This window comes from Chaetodon auriga, chromosome 9 (genome assembly GCF_051107435.1).
Source record: "Chaetodon auriga isolate fChaAug3 chromosome 9, fChaAug3.hap1, whole genome shotgun sequence".
Classification (NCBI taxonomy): Eukaryota; Metazoa; Chordata; class Actinopteri; order Chaetodontiformes; family Chaetodontidae; genus Chaetodon; species Chaetodon auriga.
In genome coordinates, this window is record NC_135082.1 from 18419066 (window position 1) to 18444441 (window position 25376).

The 25376-nt window shown below is 44.3% G+C and overlaps 2 protein-coding genes across 3 annotated transcripts in view; one reads left to right on the top strand and one right to left on the bottom strand.

Moving 5' to 3' along the window:
- Positions 1 to 214: 214 nt before the first annotated feature.
- f9a (coagulation factor IXa) lies at positions 215 to 3874 on the bottom strand. Its single transcript, XM_076739610.1, has 8 exons — positions 3811 to 3874; positions 3315 to 3514; positions 3203 to 3227; positions 2831 to 2944; positions 1924 to 2058; positions 1518 to 1834; positions 1281 to 1404; positions 215 to 804 (listed from the first exon to the last, which is right to left on the bottom strand). The coding sequence occupies exons 1-8, from the start codon at positions 3872 to 3874 to the stop codon at positions 215 to 217; spliced, it is 1569 nt and encodes a 522-aa protein (XP_076595725.1).
- A 10770-nt stretch (positions 3875 to 14644) lies between these two features.
- Positions 14645 to 25376, top strand: part of fgf13a (fibroblast growth factor 13a) — a 95118-nt gene continuing 84386 nt past the window's right edge. Inside the window, exons 1-2 of one of the 2 annotated variants that reach the window (XM_076739906.1) lie at positions 14645 to 15300; positions 15551 to 15713. In XM_076739906.1, coding sequence (XP_076596021.1) covers positions 15665 to 15713 — 49 coding nt within the window. In that variant the 5' untranslated portion in view covers positions 14645 to 15300; positions 15551 to 15664. The remainder of the gene's footprint in view (positions 15301 to 15550; positions 15714 to 25376) is intronic. The other variant, XM_076739904.1, reaches the window with a different exon arrangement.

The following is a 25376-nucleotide window of genomic DNA, read 5'->3' on the forward strand; positions in this document are numbered from 1 at the left end:
CCAGACGAGTCACAGCCGAGTCTTTTATATACACATGCTGCTGCTGAATTTAAACTTATGAACCATGTGATTCGTGGATTGCTTGCCAAATTCATTTTCGATTTGACCCTTCAAAGCACAATTTTTAAATATCCTGTGAAGCTGAAAGAGCAACAAGCAGAGAAGTATATTTCATCTGACATCGTTAAATGTTTAAAATCTATACTGGTTAAATTTAAGGGTCAGGGTCGTCCACATCCAGCGCCAGCCTGCGTTTAGTTGATCCCATAACATGTTTTATCCAGCGGTAGTAAAGAGACAGGCGGGTGTACACGCCATATTTCCCTTCCTTTGCACATTCCTCCCCCCAGCTCACAATGCCCGTCAGGAACCACGTGTCATGGATGCTGTTTGCGTGAGGACCTCCACTGTCGCCCTGACAGGCGTCTTTGGCCTCATCATAGTATCCTGCACAGAACATGAAGGGCGTGATCCTGGAGCTGCTGCTGCGCTTACACTCTGTCCGATCTGTGGAGGGAACCTCCACCTTCTGCAAAGTGTTAGCCGTTAATCCAAGGAAGCGCGTTCGGCCCCAGCCGCTGACCATCGCCGGGGAGTGCTCCTTCACCAGGGTCTCAGTGAAAGCCTTGGGCCCGATGCAGATGGGCCGCACTGTTGTAGAGAAGGTGATAGGGCTCTTGAGGTAAATCATAGCAATGTCATGGTTATACAGGCTTACACTGGCGTTGTAGCGTGGGTGTATGTGCTCCTCCAAGACTTCATAATCCTGCTCTGATTCCTCGCGGATGTAGATGTTATGCTCCCCTGCAGGAAGAGATATTAGACTCAGATATAATTGATTCCCTGAACAGATTTCCTCTACAATTAAGATGGCAAAAAAAAAATTCTGTACGAAGTGTAAAAAAATGAGATGAAATCAAGAATTAGTTCAAGGCTATGATACACAAAACTTTACACGAGGGCTGCAACAACAATTATTTTTATAAGTGATTAATTTGCAGATTATTCTCTCGATGAATCGACTGATCATTGGCTCTACAGAGTACTGGAAAATGGCCCAATACAAACAGGTGACCTCTCCAAAGTGCTTGTTTTCACTGACCAACTGTGCAAAACTCAAACATATTAAGTTCACAGTCACAAAAGACAAAGACATCAGTAAACTGTCACAACTGAGAAGCTACAACCAAACGAATGATTCAAAAATCTATTAATCGGCTAATTGTTCAAGCTTACGCAGAGCTACTCCATCATGCTTTGGCGGAGGCGCTGAATCTTACCCACTCTGATGAAGAAGGAGCCTTTTGCCTCTGCCAGACAATGAGCTGCAGTGATAACCCAGCGTTCGCTGAGAATGGAGCCCCCGCAGAATAACTGCCCGCTGGGACGTGCGACGAAGGCCACCTGAAAGTAAGACAGAGCAGAAATGGATCATGCTGCACACGCTGTTTCCCCTCATGCATTTCCTGTAACAAAGCCGCACATTCATTCTTCACACTCCCACTTCCATACAGTACCTGCCATGGGATCTCTCCTGGAATCACCACCTCGCCACCTACGATGCGTTTGTGAGGCCGTGGCGGCGCCTGAGCGGGCTCCTCGGTGTTATTGTACACCCACAGGGGCAGTTTTTTTCGGGATCGGCTTCCTGCAGAGCCATCTGTGGCCGGAAGAGATGCCGTGGTGCCGGCCGGAGTCGAGGGAGGGGACGCAGTCGTGGCGTTGCTGGTCAGTGAGGTGGTGTTCTGCAGGCTTGAGTTGTCACGGCCCAGCAGAGTCCTTGTGGACACTGCACCCACCACTTTCAGGGCGGTTCTGCCGCATGGAAATTCAACTGGTGATGTGAGGAAAGAGGAGTCACATCGTGGAATTTGTCATGGTCACGTTATTTAGCGGAGAAGTCATTAAGAAAGACGTTAATACCTTCGGGTTCACAGTTGAACCCGTCGTCTGCCAGCCTGTATCCTGTCGCACAGGAGCATTTTGCCCCAAAGGTTCCCATCGATTCACAGAAGTGCATACAGTCTCCGTTGTTCACGTCGCACCTTTTTGCGATAACTGAGGAGACATTAATTCACGTCCATCCTCTTATTACACATGCACTGTCATGTTGTTGGCATAGCATAAGCTATATTCCTCGCTAATGTGCTTCCAGTGGATGTGATGGGAGACAAGATCCACAGTCCTCATTCTGTGTGGCCTAAAATGAGGCTTCTGTCCAGTCTGTTCAGTATGAAATTTCCTCTTTATGTTTCTCTGCACAGTGCTGAGCTGCAGGAATGCAACGTGCTAAAAAGGATGTAACTCTGGAAGGCATCCACTTGATTTAACTAACTGTGAAGCTTCATATTAAACTAGATTATTAAACTCCAATTTTGTCCCCAATCATTTACATTAGTAGTACATTAAAAAGGGATGTGAACAGGAGGAATGATTACAACAAGCAAAATCTGTTTCGGTGTTCTTATGGCCTTAAACTATTGTTTTAAGACACTAAAAAAAGACTAAAAAAATGACCCTATCCTTTCAGGGCACCTTCTTCACTGTCAAATAAATGTGTGATTCAGGTAAAAGCACTTTGGCTGCTGTTTTTAGAATGATCAAAAAGACAAACAATCTAATTTTGGGACCTAAAACCAGACGGACTGTGGATGTGAGCGACTGATTTAATTTAGAAAGGAGGAGGGGGAATAAAAGGCATCTGGCTGTTTATCCTTTGAGACTGAGATCACATCACATCTCATATTCTTAGACAATTTGGATCATGTGGCATACAAATTTAATTTCCTTTGATCACATTTTTAAATAGAGCAACGGGACTTTCATTTACCAATCTCACAGTTCCTGCCAGTGACGCCGGACGGACATGAGCAGGTGTAGTAGCCAAGCTGGTCGCTGCAGGAGCCCTGGTTCAGACACGGGCTCGATTTACACTGGTTACCATCTGAAGAAGTAAAAACACAGCGCCTCAGCACGAGGTCATCTACTGACCTCATTTCAGTACCTCCACCTTGTTTACTCAGGGAAAAAAATAGGAACATCTTTACGTAAAAGCACGACTAGAGAAGAACAAGCAATGACTATAAGATGAAAGGTTCATAGTCTAAGAAGCCAAAGAGAAAATGATGACAACAAACAAGGATAGAGCCACCGCTGCGACATCTCTACCATTTTCTGTTTGTGTTATTAAAACCTTTCTTACCTACATATCCCACCCAGAACGCCATCTAGAATAAAGAATAAAGTCTCTGATGAGTACAGCCAGAAAAAAAAAAGAACACATACAAAATAAAAGAAAATAAGTCAATACTGACCGTCTTCTCGTCATCCTCAAAGACCTCCCTGGCCTCTTCCAGGTCACACACTTCCTCCATGCACTCTCTCTCCAAGTTGCCTTCCAGCAGCTCCTCAAACACGCCATTGTTATAGCGTTTGTGTCTCCGCAGAATGCTGTCGGCTGCCTCGCCGGACAGGAACACTGGGTCTGAGGCTGGACCTGAACCTGGAGCTGGACCTGGGGCTGGACCTGGAGCTGGACCTGGGGCTGGACCTGGGGCTGGACCTGGGGCTGGACCTGGGGCTGGACCTGGAGCTGGAGCGAGCAAAAGGAAAATATAGTTCTTCTCATATGTCACAGCAACAAATACATGAGCTCTAGAGATGTCCTTTGTGTACAAATAGATAAAAGGGACGATCCTCCACCTCTGACATGTGCTGACAACACACTAAAAGTAAGACTGCACCCCAAAAATACACCTCAAGTCAGAGAGAAATTAATTATGAGCATCATAAAGAATAAATGTATAATACCTCCATAGCCCAGCTGAAGGTCCAAAAGCAGCAAACATGAGATGGACAAAGAAAATAGTGCCATTCCAAACAGCTCTGATATCCTGACACACACACACACAGTGGACGATCACTCCAAAGTACAGAACTCTGTTTGCACATGTACACTCACAATTAGTTGCATGTTTGTTCAAAGAAAAACATCTCGGCTCAGTCTGATAAAAGCTAGTGTGTCAACAGCAACGCTCGCTATTGGAAGTGAACAAAGAGTTCTGGTGAAATCTGGGATTTTCTTTGACAATTAACAGGGTTCGCAAAACAGGTTTCCTAAAAGTCTGCCTGTTATCGTGACAGCTGAGGCCTTGGTGTTCCCGTCGGGTCGCCGGCCTCAGGCTGCGTGGGCTCTGCTCAGGTCACCAATCCCACCATCATCTGAAAAGACCAAATCATCTGTCTAGTTTTATTGCTATAAAGCAAACATATGGGACCGCTTATTTACATACGGAGCTCAAGCTTGAATCAATGTGAAGCTTTTCAAAGCATAATCAACAAATGTGATTTTACACACACACACAATCTATAATACACCAGCAACTATTGGGTTTATTTATTTATTTATTTAGACTAGTTTGTTCTTCATTCTTTGGGCTGAACAGTCTCTGTGGCTGAGGACATTACAGCTGTCTCTTTAAATCTCCTTCACTGTGATCTCAGCAGCTGTCTCGATCCTTTGAACTGGGCTTGAATTAGCCTGGTCACATTTGTGGACTGGTATAAAGCTAAATCAACTTCTGAAGCAAACTGTCAAAGTCATGCTTTTCATGATAAATCCAGCCTTTCTTATCATCGTCCGTGGCCGGGCCCAGAGGAGGAATACAGCTTGACACGCTGCACTTTGGGCTTTTCACCACAAGATGGTGTAAGTACATCTCAGTCACTCAACAGAGCAGTCAGCGACAGGGACGGGTGAAAGGACCATGTATGACGTTATTCATCACCGCAGCTCAGAGTCAGAGGATACATTACCAACAGTGATGAGGAAAATAATGAATCAAGATTTATATTTAAGGAACAGCCTGATCTGAAAAGTGACTTCACGGCCACAAAGTTCAGTTAACTCAAGAGTTAAGGTCGTTAAATAAAAAAAAAAAAGGTCAGCGGTCAATCAATCATGCTGAAATGTGATAGGGTGATACGAAGCTGGTGCTAATTCGGCGTGCCAGCAGGAGATTTAACTCCAGTGTCATTTTTTTTGTGGTCTGGCGTCACAAGATGCAGCCCATCACCGGCTCCGAAATCCCCCCCAGAGGGAGTTCAGAGTCTTCTCCAATGTTGGCAACTATTGACCGGAGGCATTTATATTTCATTGAATCGTTCAGAGGCTGAATAATTCATGCTTGAGTAATTAACACTGTCTGCTCAAAACAAGAGCTTCTCGATCACTTGCAGCCAGGATGAATATCAGGGTAAAGTAGTTTTAGTTACCCGATGCCTGGAGCAGTTTCCTGGGGTAAACGTTTTCACAGGGATGCCAACTATAGCCCAAAACACGACTCTGCGCTGGCCTTGTTGAGTCATATTTCTAAATGTAAGTCTGTTGCTGAGCTTTGTGGAGAGGCTGAGGGCTTGATACCCCCAGTGGCATACTCTCCACACAGCCCAGTTTAACAGCAGTGGATACAGAGCACTGCCAGGCCTTACTATAGGATGTGCAGGAGAATACGATGGTTTTAGCTGTTAGCACTGAGGTGCTGACGAGTGAGTTGAGCACGCTAACAAGACTGTGTCAGAGGGACGGCGTGGATGCATAGATGGATGGGAGGAAGTAAAATTGTCTGTGACTCGTCTATTGATTCATGAAGATCTCCCCGACTTCTCCGTCTTCGCTCTTTCTTTGGCAGCACCGCACAGCTGGGGAGTCTGTGTCGGCTCCAATTAGATTAGTCACTACGGCGGGGGATCAAGTCAGGGCCTCGCAGATAATAAAAAGCCTGATGCTTGCTCAGTGCTATTGATTGTTACTGTGCTGCGTCTCCTGGGCTGCAGGCGGCCCAGACCTCAGGCTTACGCCGGGGACTTGGTGTCATTTGCAGAGGGCTTTCTGCTGGAGTAAAACCGTCTTCTGTAGCCGTGAATCAGAGTGTTTGTAGAGCTCAAACAAGAGCAGCATGATTCAGGAAAATCTGTGCCACAGCAAATACACAGTAATAATTGAATTCTTTCTAGTCGAGCTCGTGATGCTCAGTATAAGCAAAAGAATTATGACCAAAAATACAAAACTCAACCTTGAACACAGCCGAGCTTAATGAACAGGACTTTTCATAGAACACTGGAAAAGTACTAAAATAAAACCTACAAAGATCCTTGATGTTTTTCAAAGGTTTGTCACATCAGTCGGTGTATTTTCATTTGTGACTGCAGGAAAAACTCACACAAAGGAAGACTTCTGTCTCATGATGCTGCCCGTGTCAATCAGAGCTTATTGAGTCCGGACTTGTCTCTAACTTTGGCAGAAACTCGTTCTCCCAGAGTGACCTTGCATCGATACTCATCACTGATGATGCTCTGAATGTGTTTTGGCAGCAGCTCTCGGGCACAGCGACAGACACTTTGTGGTCTCATTCTAATCACACTAATATAGTCGACTGTGGTCTGAATAATCCCTGACTGGATCATGTGCTGGGTTTTAATTCACTACGCTGTGTGAAACATTACGTCGACAAAATTAATGGCGGGCTTGTACACGGTGACATTTGAATGATGCAATTTAATAATGATATGAAAAGATCTCGGGCCATCAGGGAGAGTGTTCTGTTTACTTAGATGAGCCCTTCCTTCCAGGTTTTATGATGGGATGACGCGAGCTTCTTCAGACCATAATGTGTTTATCTCCTCATGTGTGGGTTTATTAATACACAGACGCAAGCAAAGAGAAGACAGATAAGATATCTGTGTGCATGCTTGGCGACATGCAAGCGCTCTATCTAGGTTAGTTTATGACAATCACCTTTTTTTTCCCCCCTCTGAGCCAGTTTTGGATAATCAGCCCACTGGCAGTCTGAGGAAGGCTGATCATTACTTCTCGAGCTGAGCACAGCGTATCGTCGGGCGCAGGCGAACAAAACGTGAAATGTTTTATGTGAAATCCTCACGAGACACAGGGAGGAAGTCTGCGGTGTCACCCGCCTGAACGCGGCAGAGATTAGAGGGGGATGGTGTGATTATATTCACTCTGGATGAAATAAAGAAGTTCTTCAGGAGACAAAAAAAATATAAAGAAACGTAAAACAGAAGAAGAAGGAAGGATGTTTAAAGGAACAGTTCGACATTTTGGGAAATACACGTGTTTGCTTACTGAGAGTTAGATGACAGACAGCTTCATATGTGATCTCTCTCTTCCTCTCCCTTGCCCTCCCTCTCTCTCTCTCTCCCTCTCTTTCTCTCTCAGCCTTTCCTCCTCTTCTCTCTCTCTCTCTCTCTCTCCCTCTCTCTCTCAGCCTCTCTCTCCCTCTCCCCCCCCCCTCTCTCTCTCTCTCTCTCCCTCTCTCTCTCAGCCTCTCTCTCCCTCTCCCCCTCTCTCTCTCTCTCTCTCTCTCTCTCTCTCTCTCTCCCTCTCTCTCTCTCTCTCTCTCCCCTGGCTGTCGGTGCCTTGTTCCAGATGTTTGGATCTGGATCTGGATCTCTCCTCCTCTTCTCCCTCTGTGAGAACGGTGTGCTTCAGCTTGGCCTCTTGTGTGTTCTTCTGGTCTGTTCTCTGTCCAGGTCTCGGTGGAGGAGAGGAGGCTTTGAGGCTCAGGTCTCTTCCTGGATCCATGTTCTTCATATATGTTTACAATCTGTTCATACGGTGATTTTACTATGTCGGTCTATTTTGTACAGACATCTATTGCATGTCTGTCCGGCCTCGTCTGTCCCTCTTCTGTAGCTCTTCCTGAGGTTTCTTCCACGTGTGAATTGAGGATTTTAGGATCGAGGGTGTCATAGTTGTCTCTGTGTTGTTTGCTAAGCTAACCTCGCTATAGCTTCATATCGAGCAGGCAGACACACAGTAGGAGTGGTATCAATCTTCTTATTTAATTTTGGCTTGAAAGTGAAAAAGCACATTTCCCAAAATGTCAAACTATTCCCTTAGAGCGACTCTGGTACTTTGATTTTTCGCTTTCTCAGGTTTCAGGAAGCAGAAGTGATTAATCTGTCTGAAAACAGTCCGTATTACAGCCTTTTTCAGGAGACTGTTGAACATTTTGGTGATTCTAATCTCCGAAACTCTCACTGACACAGTCTACTTCAGTAGTATAAACTTTGGGCAGGGAGTAAATAAAGACAAACGGGCTGTCTGCTTGATACTCTGTGTTAGTGGGCGTTTCTCACTACACTTCAGTCTTGGGAGCTTGTACAGTAATATCCACAGGGAACTCCTATGATGTGAGCAGTAAAAAGCAGCACTGCGGGCCTCAAAGCACTACCCCCCTCCATCACCCCTCCTCTAGATAAAGTCACTGACATTAATGTGATATTTGAGAGAGTTTCGCTCCATTAATTAGCACAGGCATTGCTGTAATTTGAAAGCCCCATGTTTCACACCCGTTCCCCTGCTTGCCCACATGCATCCCCACCAAGCCAAACACACTGACACTGACATTTTAACAACTGGCTTGATATTTAGCTGAAGACAGAGAGGCAGCGTTTGGATTTACAGGCTCACAACAGCAGTCACAGGCCAATAGTCTTATAGTATTGGAGGCCTTTCAGCTGAAATCTGGCCAGTAAAACATAAAAAGTTGTGTTCAAACCCCTGCTGCAGTCGTAGATGTAAACATAGCATGGCATTTAAAATTTCATGTTAATCAATCAGTCCTGTATGAGGCGGAGGACTTCCACAAATCATTTACTTGAGTAATAAGAAGAACTGATCAATAAAAGCCTCCACTTTTAAGTAAAATCAAGCACTCAAATGATCTAATACTGTTACATTCACTGTGGTATGGATTGATATTAGACTTATTAAACCAGGTAAGGCTAAGTGGGTCAGTGACCCAGTAATGCTTGATCTAATTAATTCATAGGTTTAGCTAAATTTGTAAATGTGTCATTTATGGATGCATGTTTATTTGCCGGAAAACGTTTTCTAGAGTAACTCCATCCGCAGGACAACACGATCCAGTGCCTAGGTTTGCATGAATATAGGCACTTTTCCATGCTTACTCTTGCCAATAGTGACCCAGAAACGCAGCACTATTGTGAATTCCTAAGAAATGAGAGCTCAGATGCACTCCTGGCTCTGTGAGCCGTGATGCAGCCGAGCTGACAGACGCTGCCGGCTCGCGGATGTTCAGCCACCGTTAATGAAAAGTGGAGCTCCCATCCCTCCTGGTCAGAAAGTGCCCGCGAAGCTCACTGTTTTCCTGCTGAATGTCAAAAATGAGTTTGGAAAAAGCGACATTGGACAGAGCCAACCAGGTGGAAATGGGTGAAATAAATTTTCAAGATAATAAATCAATTCCAACTTCGCGCTCTTTACATGTGAGAGATAATAACTCACCTGCCAGGAGACTGATGGAGACTTCATCACCAGAGGTAAAAGGCAGAGTGTCATCTGCACCAAATACATGTAGATCATCAGTCCCACAGCTGAAATATACCCTGACTCTGTGACATGAGAGATATAAAAATGCAATCTGGGGAGAGGCCATGCCAATTATGTGGTGTGTTATAGGGAGACGTGACAGAAATACGACATCATGTCACACCTTTCGACCTCGACCTCTTTAGTTTTGAAATAACTTGCTGGCCCCATTCTGACCTTTGGAACTGAGGTCAGTGCGCCTGATCTCTGAGATGAATGAGCAGGTGCAACAGTCCTGCAAGTAACGTGTGATGAAATCCATCATTTTTATGTGCAAGCCTGTGCTAACATAGAAGCATTCAGACACAAATACTTGCACAGCCTTTATCTTGATGTTCAGTCCTCTGTTTCTATTATCCTGCAGTTTCTTCTCTGTTAGTATTCATTTTATTCATCACTCATTCATTCATTTATGGTGACGACATGCGAATATTTTACATGGGCGTCTAACACATACGACACTGACCTCTCCTGCATAATGCTGCGTAATCTACTCACCACAATAACAGCTTCTAATGTCTGAACAAGTACATCTCTTTCATGGTTTCATTGTTGTGTATTAACTAAGTAAATCCACAGTTTAGTCAGTTAATCTACAATTAGTAAACCTGCAATCCTCTGATAAGATTGAATGTCACAAGAGGCTGTGATTCATGAAACTTTTGGCACATTTCGGGTGTGAGACAGAAGATTGTTGGTGATAATTCCCATCCATACCGCACAAAGTACACACACAGATCCTGCAAACACTCCTCGACCTCCAACTTTTATCGGCTGTCATCAGCACCCCTGTAACAGAACCAGCCTGATTAGCTTATCAGCCACACTCAGAGCTTGAATCAGGTTAACACCTATAATCAGTGGCGGGCAACCAACCCTGCTGCACAGTAATGGAGCATTAATCACCCCCCGACACGTCACCGCCCGTCCTACAGAACAATTTTCAGGACTGATCCCTCCTCGCACCCAGACCAGCTCCTCTAACGTTGGACGATTTTCAGTCCAGCTGAGTCACAAATCAAGCAGCTCCTCTGCGATTGGTCCAGGGTTAATCTGTCATCCTATGCAACTGATTTATAAATCAGCTCAGTGTGCAGATGGGGTGTGTAGCTGCTATCCATGTGATTGGACATTGATTTTCAACTGACTGCCGTGATGAATGCACATTTTAAGCAAAATAAATAGAGAAAACCTTATTAAAAATATTGAAATGAAGCCCTCTGTGTACATATTTTCTTTTTGCTTCCTCTATGTCCACATATTTGTTTTTGCTTTACACATACTGGAGGAAACCAGCATGCCTGGACTGAACCCATGCAGAGACAGAACAGGCAATCTCTTCACCAAATGCCATCAATCTGCCCTGAGTGACTGTTTGTGACTGAGATATCACAACTTGAAATGCCAAAAAAGCTGCTGAAGAACAACATGAACTGCAGTGCCACACTCTAAACTTCCTCTGCTGGACAACCTGCACTGAAATATTCCACTGTGGGTCTGTATGGCCTGAACAGATGATGAGGGTAGAGTGTGTGTACACACTTCAGCACTTTGTTTTCAAATCATGGTGCTACAACTGCTGAGCTTGTTAGGGTCATGTATAAGCCTGATATTTACCACAGGAACTGACTATACATGACACAAAACAACAGCTACAAGAGATCAGTTTGCTGAGTGAGCGTGCACGTGTGCTTACGGTGATGATGCACGTCCAAGCAGAAGTCCTGCAATCAGCAGACAAACAGAAGTGATTCAGGGTTATTCTGTGGCACTGGTGGACACGGCCTGTGATGTGACATCAGAGGTGACAGAGTGTGAGTCAGGGGTTTGTTTGTGCTGCACCAACCAGGCTGCAGGGCTTTGCTTTAAACAGGCTGGGGGTGAATGTAGCACTGTACTGCGATGCCCTGCTGAAAAGGTCAAAGGGGGCCTCAGGCCATGGACACAGTGGGAACACAACCCACTGACATTTACACTCTCTCGGACTCTCAGTCTTTATGCCTCATCCCCAACATACACGCACACGGCCTGCTGGTGAGTCAGCGCTCCACCTCATTTCCACAGCGCCGTGTCGCTTATCAGGTAAAGTCACTCGTACCTTTTGAGGTTTGACGATGATATTACTCCCCAAACATCTCCGTCAACATTTATTTCCATTTTCAAACATGTGCCTGTAATTTAAAACATATCCTGACCACAACAAACAACCATTGCTGCTTCTTCATGAGTTTTGGGTCAGGTTTTGGGGCTAAAGTGGTTTTTCGATTTAGAAATCTTATGGTTAAATTTAGGATAAGTTATATAAGGTGGGGAAAATTTTGTTGGCCTATAAAACTTTTGCAGGGATTTATACATATAATGATGAAGAGACATCAATAAAGTCACCAAGCTGAAACCCTAATGTAATCATGTGAATTGAGACGAGGCGTTTGTGTGCGTCTGATAACGGCTCTTTTGGTAAGTGATGAAGACATCCAGTCATTGTCCCCCTCCCCCTCCCCCAGGTGTAACCTCCCTGACCCCTGGGCTGAGCGGTCAGCTGCTATCGATTCGCAGTCTTCTCGATTCTGCTCTGCCGCTAAGACAGCCACTCTCATAAATAATAACTGTCCACCCTCTCACTGTCAGCGACTGCTAATGAGCTGTCAGATCTCAAGATTTAAGAAAAAGGAATAAATCAATACGTTTGATCAAAAAATAAAAAGCCAAGCTCTCTAAACAGAAGGGACTGAAAGTAGTGGATGGAAAATGATGATTTAATGACAATCATAACAGCATCATAAAATCATAAAAATGAAGGGGAACAACAGTCGAGGGCCATAGATAAAAATGCAAAGAGCAGGTGAACTACTCACTGAGCACAACCACAGAAGAAGACTGTCATCTGCTAACACTACATGAGGAAGTGAAGACTGAATAAAGACACTTAACAAGGGATATAAAATAAAATCTACGTGCACATTCTCTTTGAGTGCAGCGTCCACATGGAGTCTATCTCTCTGTCAATCAACACATTAACAGTGCTGGTCTTTAAAATCAAGTTGAGCTGTCACACAGTTAGAGCGTTATTACGGTGATCCAGTCGACAGGTGAGCATCAGAGTTTGGTTGCGTCTCATTCTCCTAAACGGGGGAAGAGGTGATAAAGAATTGCTAACACTTAACTTGTTATTTATACGTCACGATGCTTTAGTGAACTTTTGTCATTGAAGGTGTTGACCTTTGACCGTTATGAAATCAGAAAGACTGGAATGTGAAATTAGGATTAATTCAGCTCGTATGTGCTTTCAGTTTGTTTGTTTTTAAAATTACAGATACGTCATAAAGATAAGACAGTTATACATTCAGTCATCATGTTAATAAAGCGGCCTACTGTTTACTGGAGCGCTCCTGACAGAAACAGTCACAATGCAACAGTATGAAAAGATGTAAAACACTGTAGATTTCAATATGTTTCAGTTCTCCTCATCGGTATAACGTTAATGTTGATGTCAGACACTTTGGCCTGCAGTGCAATTATCTTAAGGTTCAGTTTGTCTTCATGTTTACAGAGAAAGAAATGACACGGCTGAGCAGAGCAGATCTTGTTTTTAAATCCAGAACGGTTGGACCATTCGAGGCAGAGCCCCTCATTGAGGCAGTCTGCCTTAGACGTCTAAGAAAGATCCGAGCATGTGAAGAAAGTTTGAAAGGAGTCCTGTTTCTTCTAAAAATAGCAACCATATAGATCTTGTAACCCTCAACCCGCAGGTCTTTTTCCTCTGCTGCCACTGAGTGCTAACAGACCCGCGGGGCTGAGAGATGTGACACAGAGCCTGCAGAAATCAGACGGCGACTGGACTGGCACTTCTGAATGACGGATGTTAAAATTAATACCAGAATTATAATTATTGTAGTAATCTGTAAGGTGGATTAAGAGGCCTGAAAACTATTTGGATTTCTGGCTGAAAGTGTCACTCGTGCACCATTTTGGAAGCGGGGGGGTTTAGTGCGAGAGCCAGTGAAGGATGAGGTGTAGCTTTCACAGGCTTCATCTGTGCAGCTTTTAAAAGGTAAGGAGCCCCACATGCTTTAAGCTTTAAAATACACCTCTGGACACAAACACGCTGTGCAGAATAACTTTCATTTCAGTCAGCAGAGATGTCAGTGTCAGCTGCAACACAGGGGAAAGATGATGAATAGCGTTTCCTCACAGTGAAGCCTCATGACGGGGCAGATCCTGTTTGTGTTGGTATTATAAAACTTTGCTTTGGAGATTCGCTTTGTGCTGAGGTGACGACGCTGATCTTGGGGACGGATGTCATAAAGCCTGAGCAAATAAAACAAAGGCTTTTTGTATGGATAGACACAACAAGTAAGTAAGTAAGTAAGACAAGATTGTTTTTGTAAGTTGGGCGAACTTTAAAGAGATAACTGATGGTTGAAAGAGGATCTGAAGGGCTGCTTTGCATTATACACCGACTCTGTCGTCCCTCTTAATGAACATACATGTCTCACTGCTGTTTGCACTGCTGCATGTTTTATACCAGCCTCATGAGAGCATGAGAATGAATTCACACTGAAAAACTCATTTATGGTCCTGTCATATAGTCTTTTCTATTTGTTTTAGATTTTTAGAGACAGGGGGCTCAACATTATCCAAGGAGGGGAGAATCAAGTGCAACAGGACTTTGTTGTAGAAAACGTTTCACTGCTCATCCAAGGGAAGTTTCTACAACCAAGTCCAGTTTCCCTTGATTCTACCCTCGTTGGATAACCATGACCTGGGTGATGGATAATCTCTGCCAGCTCAATATTATGTGTAGAAAATGAAGTCTTTTGTTCAGGTGGCTGAACCTTTTCTGCTGCCCCACACCATCATTAGAGAGCTCGGAGAACAGAGACTTTGGAGAAAAGTTGCACCTGATGCATTTAAATATCCAAACTGAGGCTCATAAGGATGAGTTTTTCCCTTGCAGTGATTCAAGTTAGCTTGTTTTAGATCAGTATTGGCTTATATGCAACAGACACCTTACAAACTCACAGTGCAGCATCTGAGTGTTACAGGCTGGAAGTTTCTAGGTTTAAACTATCCCTTAAGTCTATATTATAAAGCACGAATTCAGCTGGCCAACGATTGGCAGCCCGTTTTAGACTCGTGCCCTGCAGCTGTTGCAGCGCGTCACCTCATGCATTTTTACAAAGTCAGAAGAAAACACCAGATCATATAAGCAGAAAATGCGCAGGCTGTATGTGAATGGGATGACGCATAGCTCCGCAAAGGCAGCTGAATGAGAGCAACAGCAAGATGGTGTGCGCCATGCAGCTCCAGCTCCTGCTTTAAACCTCCACCACGTCCACGGCACAGCTGGCGCACTGGCTGCGTGTGCGGATGGAGCTCGTTTTCATCTCGGCGGCGATACCGAAGTGAAAAAAAAAAAAAAAACAAGACAAATGTCCACGGTGTGAATCTGCGCTGTGACGGTGGGGGAGCGCTCCTCTCGCGTTGTGTATCCTGTTGATTCTGCCCGCCGAGCGTTCAGAGGAGCACAGCTCGTCAGGAGGAGAAGCCTCAGACAGGAGAACCTGGTCGCACCAGCCGCACCGGATGGCATTTCTCTCGGGGTTTGCGTGTGTATAGGACGCTTCAGTGTTTCCACCTCTATTCTTTTTTTTCTTTTCCAACCTTGATTGAAGCCATCTAGGAGGAAAATAAAAAAAAACCCTGCTCTCCATTTCGCAGCTTTTTTTTTTTTTTTTTTTTTACATTTAATTTTTGCTCCTCTCCTCTTTTTGTCACAGCAGAGCAGGTCGTGATTTTTTGTATGCAACATAACGGGATTCATGGTGGGAGCGTTTCCTTTCATCAATGTGCATTGATGTAGCAGAAAACGTGGAGGAGATAAGGTAGGTGAAAGCGCAGAGATGGACAGGCACACGGGTTGATTCTCCGTGTCTCCTGGAACCAGATGGGCTCTTTGTCGTGTGGCGTGCGAGTGTGTTCAGAGAGCATGGATGCTTTCATTGATATCCAGTTGATAAACACCTTGCTCCCCCAGTAGCTCCCACGGTCCATTGTCTCGTTATATGGCCCTGCTGCTGCTGTGCTATGAAGGGGGACGTTTTGATGAGTATTTCTCTCTCTGTCTCTCTACAGAAGCCTTATCTCAGCACCTGGAACCTTTGGACGGGATTTCATTGAGGACAGTCCGCAATTAAAAGGATTTCGATTCTTGTCTAAATCGGGAATTACACATCCAAACTGGGATCTATGAGCGGAAAAGTGGCGAAGCCTAAAGAAGACAAGGATGCTTCCAAGGGTAAGAGGCGAGCCTTGCTTTGCACAGACTGCTTTTCCCCCTAAATAACAGGTTTTTATTGTTGTTGTTAACGCGACCATATGCGCCCATTCATCCCCCTACATGGTGCTCAAATCATCCTTTGAGGTTTAGACTGAAGACAATAGCAGCCACCGGATGGCGAGCCATTCCCAGCATGGTGCATGTTGATCTTTCTGCTTGAGATCTGAGCTCGTAAGGTTGCCACTGTAGGCCTATATGCTGCACGATGTGTCGCTTTGAGATCACATGCTTTACTTGCACTGACTTGGTGCGCGCCAAAGAACAGACAGACAATCAGAGAAAAGCGGAGAATCAATATGTTGCAGGCCAGGGGGACACAGATCGTTAATAAAAACTGTTTTACATTCAAAGCAGACATGACAACGTTGAAATGATGACAGTGCTGTCCTACTGTGACACTGGCATCCTGTTGAAATGTCCCTTTGTGTTTCTCTCTCGCACCTTATCCGCATTCTGATTTTCTCACCACATCTGTACAACCACGGAGCGCGGAGCCTTTTTCGCTCTCGTACCCTGATCTTATGATCTGTGGCGTTAAAAAAACAAAGAAGAATCAGGCCCTTTGCTCCGCTGAATAAAGGAAGTAAACTGTCTGTCCATCGCCATGGTCACAGAGAGCGGAGACAGGGTTGCCAGAGAAACCTGGCGGCACTAATTATTGTAACCGCTCCATCTGCACCGGGGATGTGCACGACACTTTACGCGCCGGCACACACATTACTGCACCTTTGTCCTGGTGCTTTTTTCTATTAAGCAATTAGAAAAAATTAATAAACAATAAGCCAAATGACGCTTAACAATGACGCAGTTTTATTGCGTCATTAAATTTGTTTCCAGATGCACACGAATCGATTCTCGCCCTCAAAAATCTCAGTGTCTTTTGAGCCTTTATTGGGATCAGGATTTTTATGATTATGATGGATTCGTCTTCCTGAGTGTAATATAATAACCTTGCATTTACACCTTGGCAGCATGCCTCTTGCTGCCTTCCTGTTTATTTACACTCCAGCCGTTCAGCTGGGTCTCCTTGTCATCCGGCTCTGTTTAAGGTGCTCACAACGAATCAATAAACCTAATTGGCTTATTTTGGCAGCAGTGCTACAAGTGATGACTGCCCTGTTGATGTTACTAAAAGTGGTACATACAGTAATGATGGCACTATGGAGAGCTGCACTAAACACAGCCTGCAGAAACTTTTCTACTTTTTTACTTTGCAGTTATTTCATTTGCAGGCCATGCAAGTTATTATCCCCCAGGATAATTAGCAGCTTATTGTTGTTAATGGATAACAAACTACTGTGATGGGTACAGCACTGAAGAGACAGCACCAAGCCACTGTCAGTAGGGATGATCAAAATGATTTCATTTCAAGCATCTTGTTGGTTGTGGTAAATGTGGTTTGTCCCAGACAAATAAATGTAAACAAAGCTAACTTGTAGAGCTAAAGCAGAACAGCAGTTACAGGAGTTGTATGTTGCGCTGACAACACGGTGAGCAAAAAACATGCTCCAAAAGAATTGATTTCACGATTAACCTCCACTGCAACTTCATCTCTCATCTCTGGTTGGAAATCAATGGCATGTGTGAATGGCTGACTCATTTAAGCCCTGGGGCAGAAACTCTCAGCTGAAATAAAAACATCTTCACCTCCACCAAGAAAGCTCAGCAAAGCGTGTTCTAGCTTTAAAGATGCACAAGCCCATAGCTGAACGCTGGCGTGGTCCTGCTGCCTTCCAGTTTTAGAAAGAAAGAAAAAAAACAAGCAAAAAAACAAAAAACTGCAGTTCACTATCTGCATCGCTGAGAGGGTCACTTGGTGCCAGCTGCCCTCCATCACTGAGTTGAATGGCACAAGTGCAGGGAATTGCACGGGGGAAAATCAGCACTGACCCTGCCAACAGTTTTCAGGGAAACAGTCCATTAAAGCCGGAACCACCTGCTATCGCCACTGCTTTTTTTCCCCCTGCAAGCTGATGGCCTACAGAAGCTTCTCACTGCCCTGCTTTTTCACAACAGAAGTGATACCCCCATTTCCTCTCAGCTACCCTCATCACTTTCAAAAGACTTTTTTTTTTTTGGAGTCTCGATCCAGAGCGTCTCAGCGATCTCTGCTAATTTGCCAGGCTGCTGAAATTACACACGAATGTATGTAGTCATTACTGTATTAGTTTTGTGTCTGCTTGTTAATTAGGCTTTCACTTTCAGTTAGCGCATATCAAGTTCTCTGAATGTAATCCATAACTGCGGCATATCTTTGAAATTTAATATTTAGAAACCATGAAAAGTTCTTTGACACAAGAAAGAGTTGAACAAGTAGAATAGAAATTGGATATATGGATGGAAAACTCTCTCAGGAGTTACTTCTCTTCAAATAAAATTATACTGAATTAATACATTTTCTCTATGGTGGTCCTGGTGGTAATCGCATCAAAAAGTGACGTGCCATTAAAACTGTGCAGCTCAGGACAGAATCACTTTTTGTCGCTTCGGTGTCTGGGTATTTTTTTCTTTTGCTTGACAAGTGTGAGTTTTGTGACAGTAATCTGTTCTCTCCTCCGCGGCTCAGTCAGAAAGGCCACAGTTCATCCCTGAGCAGCACGTGTGAAAACACAAAGTATGCAGAGACACGCAGAGACATGGCGGGGTAGAAGGACGTGGCGTGTAGCGTGGCTCCAGTATCAACACCAGTGAATCACGTTGTGTTAGTTTCCCCCTGTCCTTGTGAAGCTAAGTCGTGCAGACAAAGTGATGTGTCAAAGCATGACGTACGCGCTCTTTCAGCTTTACAACTTTCCAGAGTCTGAAAAGTCAGCTTGATGAGCCCCTGTTGAGACCCGTTAACAGTGCTGCATTGATGCACGGTTCATCAATTATGCAGACGTTTCCACCATAATCGTTCGGCCTCCTGACATTAACACAATCTATTCTAATAGTCTTACATTTTCAATTAAGAAAACTAACATGCGTAGTTTCAGGATCATTTTACCGGCTTCTATCTGATTCTATCTGGTTCATAAATGCCACATTCCTGCGAGCAAAGACGTTTGACTGCACTCCCGTCACTCTCCTCGCACTTCGTCTCAGTGCATTGATAGACTCCCCTCTCGGGTGTGACTGTCAGCCAGTGGATTCATGTCCGCCTCCAATTGCAGGTCTGAGTGGAGCAGAGGGCATAAGTCTTGCATATTTGCAGGCAGATTAATCCAGCGCGAGGCCAGCCAGCCAGCCAGCCACAGAACTGAATCAATAGATGCCCAGAGATGAGTTTGGGGCCACTTCATTAATCACAATGCCGGCAGCTCTGTCCTCCACAACACCAACACCTGCTCCAATCTCATCCGCAGAACCACACACTGTGTACAGCGTCATTAAAATCTTTCGATCCAGTGGCTGGATCTCAGAGACGCCCCTTTGCAAAGCATGTGGCTGAAGGTGGTTTGTTTAATTGTTACGACATCATGTCACACAGTCGATATCTGCACTGTCAGCTTTAACTGTCACCTCATTAAATGTTTGAAAGATGTGGCGGAGTACATGCAGCAGTACTTGTACTTTGCTTGAAGCAGGAGTAAAGATATCAAAACACATGGAAAGTGTTTGCAGAGTAAAAGTTACTATGTCTGTGTTTTTAGCTGTGGCCAGCAGTCAATGTGTGCACCCCACAGTGCGCATGTTGACAGCAGCTTACAGCGATACACGCTACACTTTCTTGTGCACTCACATTGGTGTACGAGCTCAACTGGTAGTGCAGGAGATTTTCATGCAGGGGTCCTCAAATTCTAATCCCAGCGTCTGGAAAATGACTCCGAATAAATCTTGAACCCAGCAAGCTCAGAGGATTTTCTTGCTATTTGATAGAGTCAGCTTAAAATTATTTTTCTCTAAGATACTATTACAAAATTCAGTTGAGGCTTTTTCATACATATCCTTCTTAGTGACTTTATAATCTAAACAGTGAATATTTTAGACTACCACTTGTCACGACTTCAACACGGCATGTCATGATTTCCCGAAGCAAAAGCAATTTAAAACGTCTTCTCTTTCTCTTTAAGCATAAACTTAACACAATACAAAAACTCATGCAATTAGAGGGCTTCTAAAAGTTAAAGGAAATGAAAAGTCACAGCACAAGTCGTGTCTACACCTCTAACATTACATTCAACACAACAAAAGCAGCTTGCCACGTGTGAAACAGGGGGGTTTGTGAGGACACGTTCTCCTGGAAGTATTTGTGGTGTCATCAGGGTGGCGGAGTTGTTCCCTGTCAGATGCTTTCCTGATACTGACGCAGATCCGGCCACACTGCCTGGAGGAAACTGGTTCGCCTCGCATCAGAGATCTGCCACTCTCCATCGCCGACTTGCACGCTGATCGCTGTTTGGGAATGTTGAGAGCCCCCCCCTCTTCAATTCCTCTGTCAGCTTAGGTTTCTGAGTGACACTGGGTGCCTGGTGACTGGTGCATTGGCTTCTGTCTGCTGGATTTCAGTGCAAATTGTTTCTTAGAGAACAAAGTTCTTTTAAGTATTCCAACCACCTCGTCGGAGTCGGTGCCGAAGTTTGAACTGGCTAGTTATTGATCAAGTAGTGGTGAAATATATCAACCAGGGGAAAAAAACATTTTTCATCCTCTTAATTTTAATGGACTCACGCTCAGTCTTACATCATCACCACCGAAACTGCTCTGCCCCTAAAATCTCCAAATACCTGACTGTTCTGGTGCATTAGTCAGCTTCCTGCTGATAATCCACAGAGCTAAAAGTCTTCTGAGGTAAATGGCTTCATGAGCGCTCCCTCACTTCCGACTCAAACATGGCTGCCCCTGCTTCTAATCTGCCGGGCGGCAGAAACAAACAGTGAAAACATGCCCCTGGTGTCAGCGGTCCCCTCCTCAGCGGTCTTCTCTCGTTCCCCTTGATGTGGCGACACTCCTCACGATAGACATTAACTCAGGCATGTCATTTGGCCTCCTCTCTAAATATCGTCATTCAGAGGGACTGAAGGGTTTTAATCCTCGTTAACAAAATGGCCATGAATGCTAAAACATCTGGCTCTCTGCTGAATCTCACTGCTCTCTCACAAACGTTGGAATACACACACACACACACACACACACACACACACACACACACACACACACAGCAGCAAGTGTAATCTGACAAACCAGCTACAAATGTGTTTTCAAGTGTGCATTAGTGACACTGTAGCTGTGAGGGACCAGGAGGAGTCGTCTGTTTTGACATTAATAGTAATAAAATCATTCCCTCTGCTTCAGATTTATTCGTGGCCCACTGATTCTGAACATCGCTCGCGATAATAATCTGATGTCTACACCTGAATTTGTTTAATCAAAATAGCGGTGCAGATCAGAACTCTGACAGATAGGTGTGGGATTATCTACTACCTGTGGATTTTGGATTAGTGCAATTTTACTTTCAGAAACGCACTCTATGCCGCAGCAGTTAATCCCATCGAAAAATAATCCCACATTATTGTGGTTATGTGTGTCAAACTGCCCTGATAACAATACACGGTGTTCCTCCACAGAGTGGGATGGCTGTGCTTTTCACTGCACACTCCAAGCTATGCCACATAAGGTTTTACACTGACATCAGCTATATGGGACATATTAATCCTATAGATTCTAGTACTCAGAAGCAGAGTTGAGGTTGGCAGATTTCATCTGGTGCAGGGACGAGGGGACAGAGGGCATGACTTTTTCCAGTGGCTTATTATCTGTTAAACTGGACAAAGATGACATCAGCACAAAATGGCCCTTAAGTACATCTTTATCTGGGCTCCTTTCCACTGCTGCTCTGAAGAGAGAGCGTGCCTTTATGACACTGCGCAGTTTCCTTTTTTACACCCTTTGTATTGAGGAGATGCCAAATAGCAAACAGAATCAATTTGTCCCCATATAATACCTTTGCCAGGCGTGTGACAATTCAAGTCAAGGTGCTAATGGGCTCACGGCAGATCAAATGCTGTGAGCCCATCTGAGGTGAAGGAGGGAGCTCGTCTGTTCGACTGAGCACGCTGCAGCACTGACTCATTTGTCTGTAAGCCTTCACACCACCCTGAGCTCGCTTTCAGACTGTGTACAGTATGTGCCACATGCACTTGCATACCACAGATGTCTTCTTCATTTATCTTCAAACACAATAAGGCCAGGAATGGGAATTGATTCAAGGTCAGAGTCAAAGGTTCTGCATATCAATCCCATTCTTAATCAATTCCTATATTGATTCCTGATCAGTTTTCTATGTGGAAAAACAGGGTTTTCAGCGGCAGTGCAACCGTTTTATTATTTCCCTCTGAAAGCTGTAGCAACTGTCTGTCTGTCCTCATCTAAAATAGATGAAATGAGAGAATATTTGTCCTGGAATCCTTTTCATTTAGGTTTTCTGAGTCAAAGAAAAAAACCTGCTAAGCTTGTTTATGTGGCACTGATGTTATTCTAACAGGATATTTACCCTCGGTACCTGACGTGCTGCTCGGCGGGGAAGCAGTGGCACTTGTGAGTGTCAAATAGATGGCATTTCTGGGATTTAAGACCACGTTGTATAGAAAGATGTCTCAGAATATTGCTAATGTTTCCACTCCTTCTTGAAATGATCATTTTACAGACATTACAAGTAGCACTGTTGTCATCCTTCTTCCTGGAATGAAGCCAGGCTTTGGACTGTTTCTTCCGTTCTGCCATGACTCCTTCTTGATTAAGTTTCGGAGGCATATGATTCCGATGGATTGGACAATTTGGAACTGGTTCTCAAATCAACCTGTTCTGAATTCCCAACCCCAAGTAAGGCACCACTGAAGGTCTGAAAAATTAAAAAAGTGGGTATTTTTGTAAAGCTATGCTTTGTCGACCTTCAAAATATAGTTTCATGTGCAGCAACAGTATAAGTAAAACAGACTATATGTGGCCCTGCACAGAGCTGCTGGAGGTTTTGAGGGCACAAAGAAGTCACAGAAGCAATTACGGTATTCCAAGGTCACTGAAAAAGCCTTGAGTTGCCATCGTCATCCAAGACAACCTGCATCCCAATGGGACTGAAGCACCCTACTGCAGAATTACTGTGAGTGAAAGATTGAAGAGAGGGGTGTTTTCTGGTCAGAGCGTCACCGGTGAAATACTTCTGGGCAGAAGTCAAGGTCTCAAATTCATGTAGTGTTCAGCGGTTTTATGGCCTGCTGGATTGTGGATTTTAAATCATGCTCGGGATTAATAGTTGCTCTGGACATGAACTAATTAAAGTTGGTGAAAATTATAAAGGGGATTAAGGCGAGGTAAGAAAGGGAGGCGATAAGGCTGGACCAGTGGTAATAAACAGGAGCTACAGGCTGGAACAGAGCAGACCTAGGAGACAGTGTCTAACTGGCCAGCAGGCCTCTGTAGTGCTGATGGTAAGGGCAAATGATTGCCTCTGCTCTGTGCAGAATGCAGATTAGCGATTGGCAGTTTCTCAAGTTTGAGCACGGCTGTAGTCTCTATAGCGATGATTCACCAGGAAGACAACAGAGCAGCAAACCACCATCTCCTCTGCACACATGCAGAGAATAGTTAACAGGATTACCCGCTTCTTGCTCTTCCCCAATCCTGCAGCTCATTTCGCAAGCGAGTAACAAACTGGGCCTCACATCAGCTTGCATCAGCATTCCACCTCAGCAGGTCTCACTGCCTATGAGAAGAAGCATCGCTGTGGAAAGCAGGAGGGAGCTCCTGAGTTTACCTGATGGACTGGTAGACTGGGGAAGATAAGAGGCTGGTAGTGGCTTTATGAAGCCTGATCCAGTCTTTGTTGTAACCTATGGTGCTCTGGGTGTGCCGAATGTCAAAAACACCCAACTGTGTTTCTTAAAAACTCCGGAAACTGATCCTTATCGCATAGCATTGTGTGTGTGTGAGTGAAACATGTGGTAGCACGAACACAATAGCAGCCAGCAGCTAATGATATCCACACTGACTGAGAGGAGTGAGCAGAGCAGGTTCAGGTTTAAAGATATAAGTGTTTTGCATCTTTTTGAGCGACACTGCGCTGCTGCACTGTGTCTGCAAAGTGCTGCTGTTGGCACTTGAATTTCTGTATTTTGTTTGTGTTGCAGACAAAAAGATAAACTGTCCAAATCCTGTCTCCATGGATATTATACAGAACAACAATGGGTTGCTGTACAGAATATAGGAGTGTGTTAGCAAAAGCTATGACGGAAGCTATACTTCAGCTCATTTTACATAAACTGAAATGGCTTGACGTCATCATCAGCACTTCTAGACACCTGCATTTTAGCAATTGTAGGCCCATAATTTTACATTGCAGCCCTGCCTGTAAATTACATACATTTGCAACTACTTTGCATTAGAAAACAGGTTTTGTGTGCTAATCAGTGATTAAGTGCAAATGGAGGAAGTAGTGTGATGTTTAGCATTTTCAGTATTTTAACCAAGACCACAATCCTTCTGCAACCTTTATCAAGTGGTTTTAGTTTCCATAACTCAACCTTACTTGAACCATGTTTTAGCAGCAACATGCAGAGTTTTCAGGAATATCCAACTGGAAAACACTTGCAATCAGTGAACATTTTCCGCAACATTCTGTTTTCTCCAAAGCGTTGTAGCTGAGGCCAAATAGTTTCATATCACAGTCATTCATACAGAAGATAAGGTGCAGTGCTGCTATGTAACCACCTGGCGAGTCAGGTAAACAAGAAGATGTCGTAGCAGTGAGTTGGAAGCGTGAGAGAGAATGAGCAATTTCAGTCATTGCTCATTAATTAAGGTCTTGACAGAACCCCCTATCTACAGCAAGCTGTGTGTGCTCTGGGGTTAATGCTATTGACCATATTGATCTCTGGGTTACTCACTCAAAACAGCTGTTTCGTTAGGATGAAGATATGGACACAGTCTCTAGAGTGATGGCCAAGGATGTAGGAAATGATTTGACTTTGTCCGTGACTGATGGCTAGGATGGACACAAACTATATGTTTGCCGTGGATTAGATCTCTAATGAAGAGGGACGTAATCACCAACATCTTTGGAGACAGCAGCAAAACCACTATGAATATTGCATAGGTACTGAGCAGGGGTCAAAGGAAATAACTACACCTAATTTAACATCATATGTTCTGCATAGATTCACGTCTTTGGGCCCTGTTTAATGTCTGGAATGACCGAGGCACTTAGTATTGGCTTCACTTGAGCTGGAATATGAAAGATGATATATCGCAGAAAGCCATTAGTACCAATCCTCAGAGAAAGCTCATTCATTCAGCATTGATGGGGACAGAGGATGGGCGGGTAATACATTCGCAGCGAAATATTAAACAGGGAAAAGAAGATAAAAGAAATTCAGATAAAATGGCGGACGGCTAAAATCACAATATACTGTATGAAACCCTGCAGTAGTAAATGTCAACCTCTCAAATGAAATGTGAGTGCGCGCCTTCATATGCGTGCCTGTGTTTTGATTTCAGTAATATTTTAGTGCTCACTGTGTGAAAATGATGAAGCAAGTGTTAAATGTGAGTGGGCCTTCTGTTTCGAGGATGTGAGAAAGAATGGGGAACAAAGACATTGTTAAGATGAATGCTAAATATAGCAACGATCCTTCACTGGTCCCTGAA

What these genes read in the sequence shown, in the direction of transcription:
- f9a (XM_076739610.1), bottom strand. Translation starts at nt 3,874, where the DNA reads ATGGCACTATTTTCTTTGTCCATCTCATGTTTGCTGCTTTTGGACCTT. An exon ending in GTTCTGGGTGGGATATGTAG is followed by an intron (nt 2,945 to 3,202) that starts GTAAGAAAGGTT and finishes TTACTTCTTCAG; the next exon opens with ATGGTAACCAGTGTAAATCG. An exon ending in TGGCAGGAACTGTGAGATTG is followed by an intron (nt 2,059 to 2,830) that starts GTAAATGAAAGT and finishes ATGTCTCCTCAG; the next exon opens with TTATCGCAAAAAGGTGCGAC.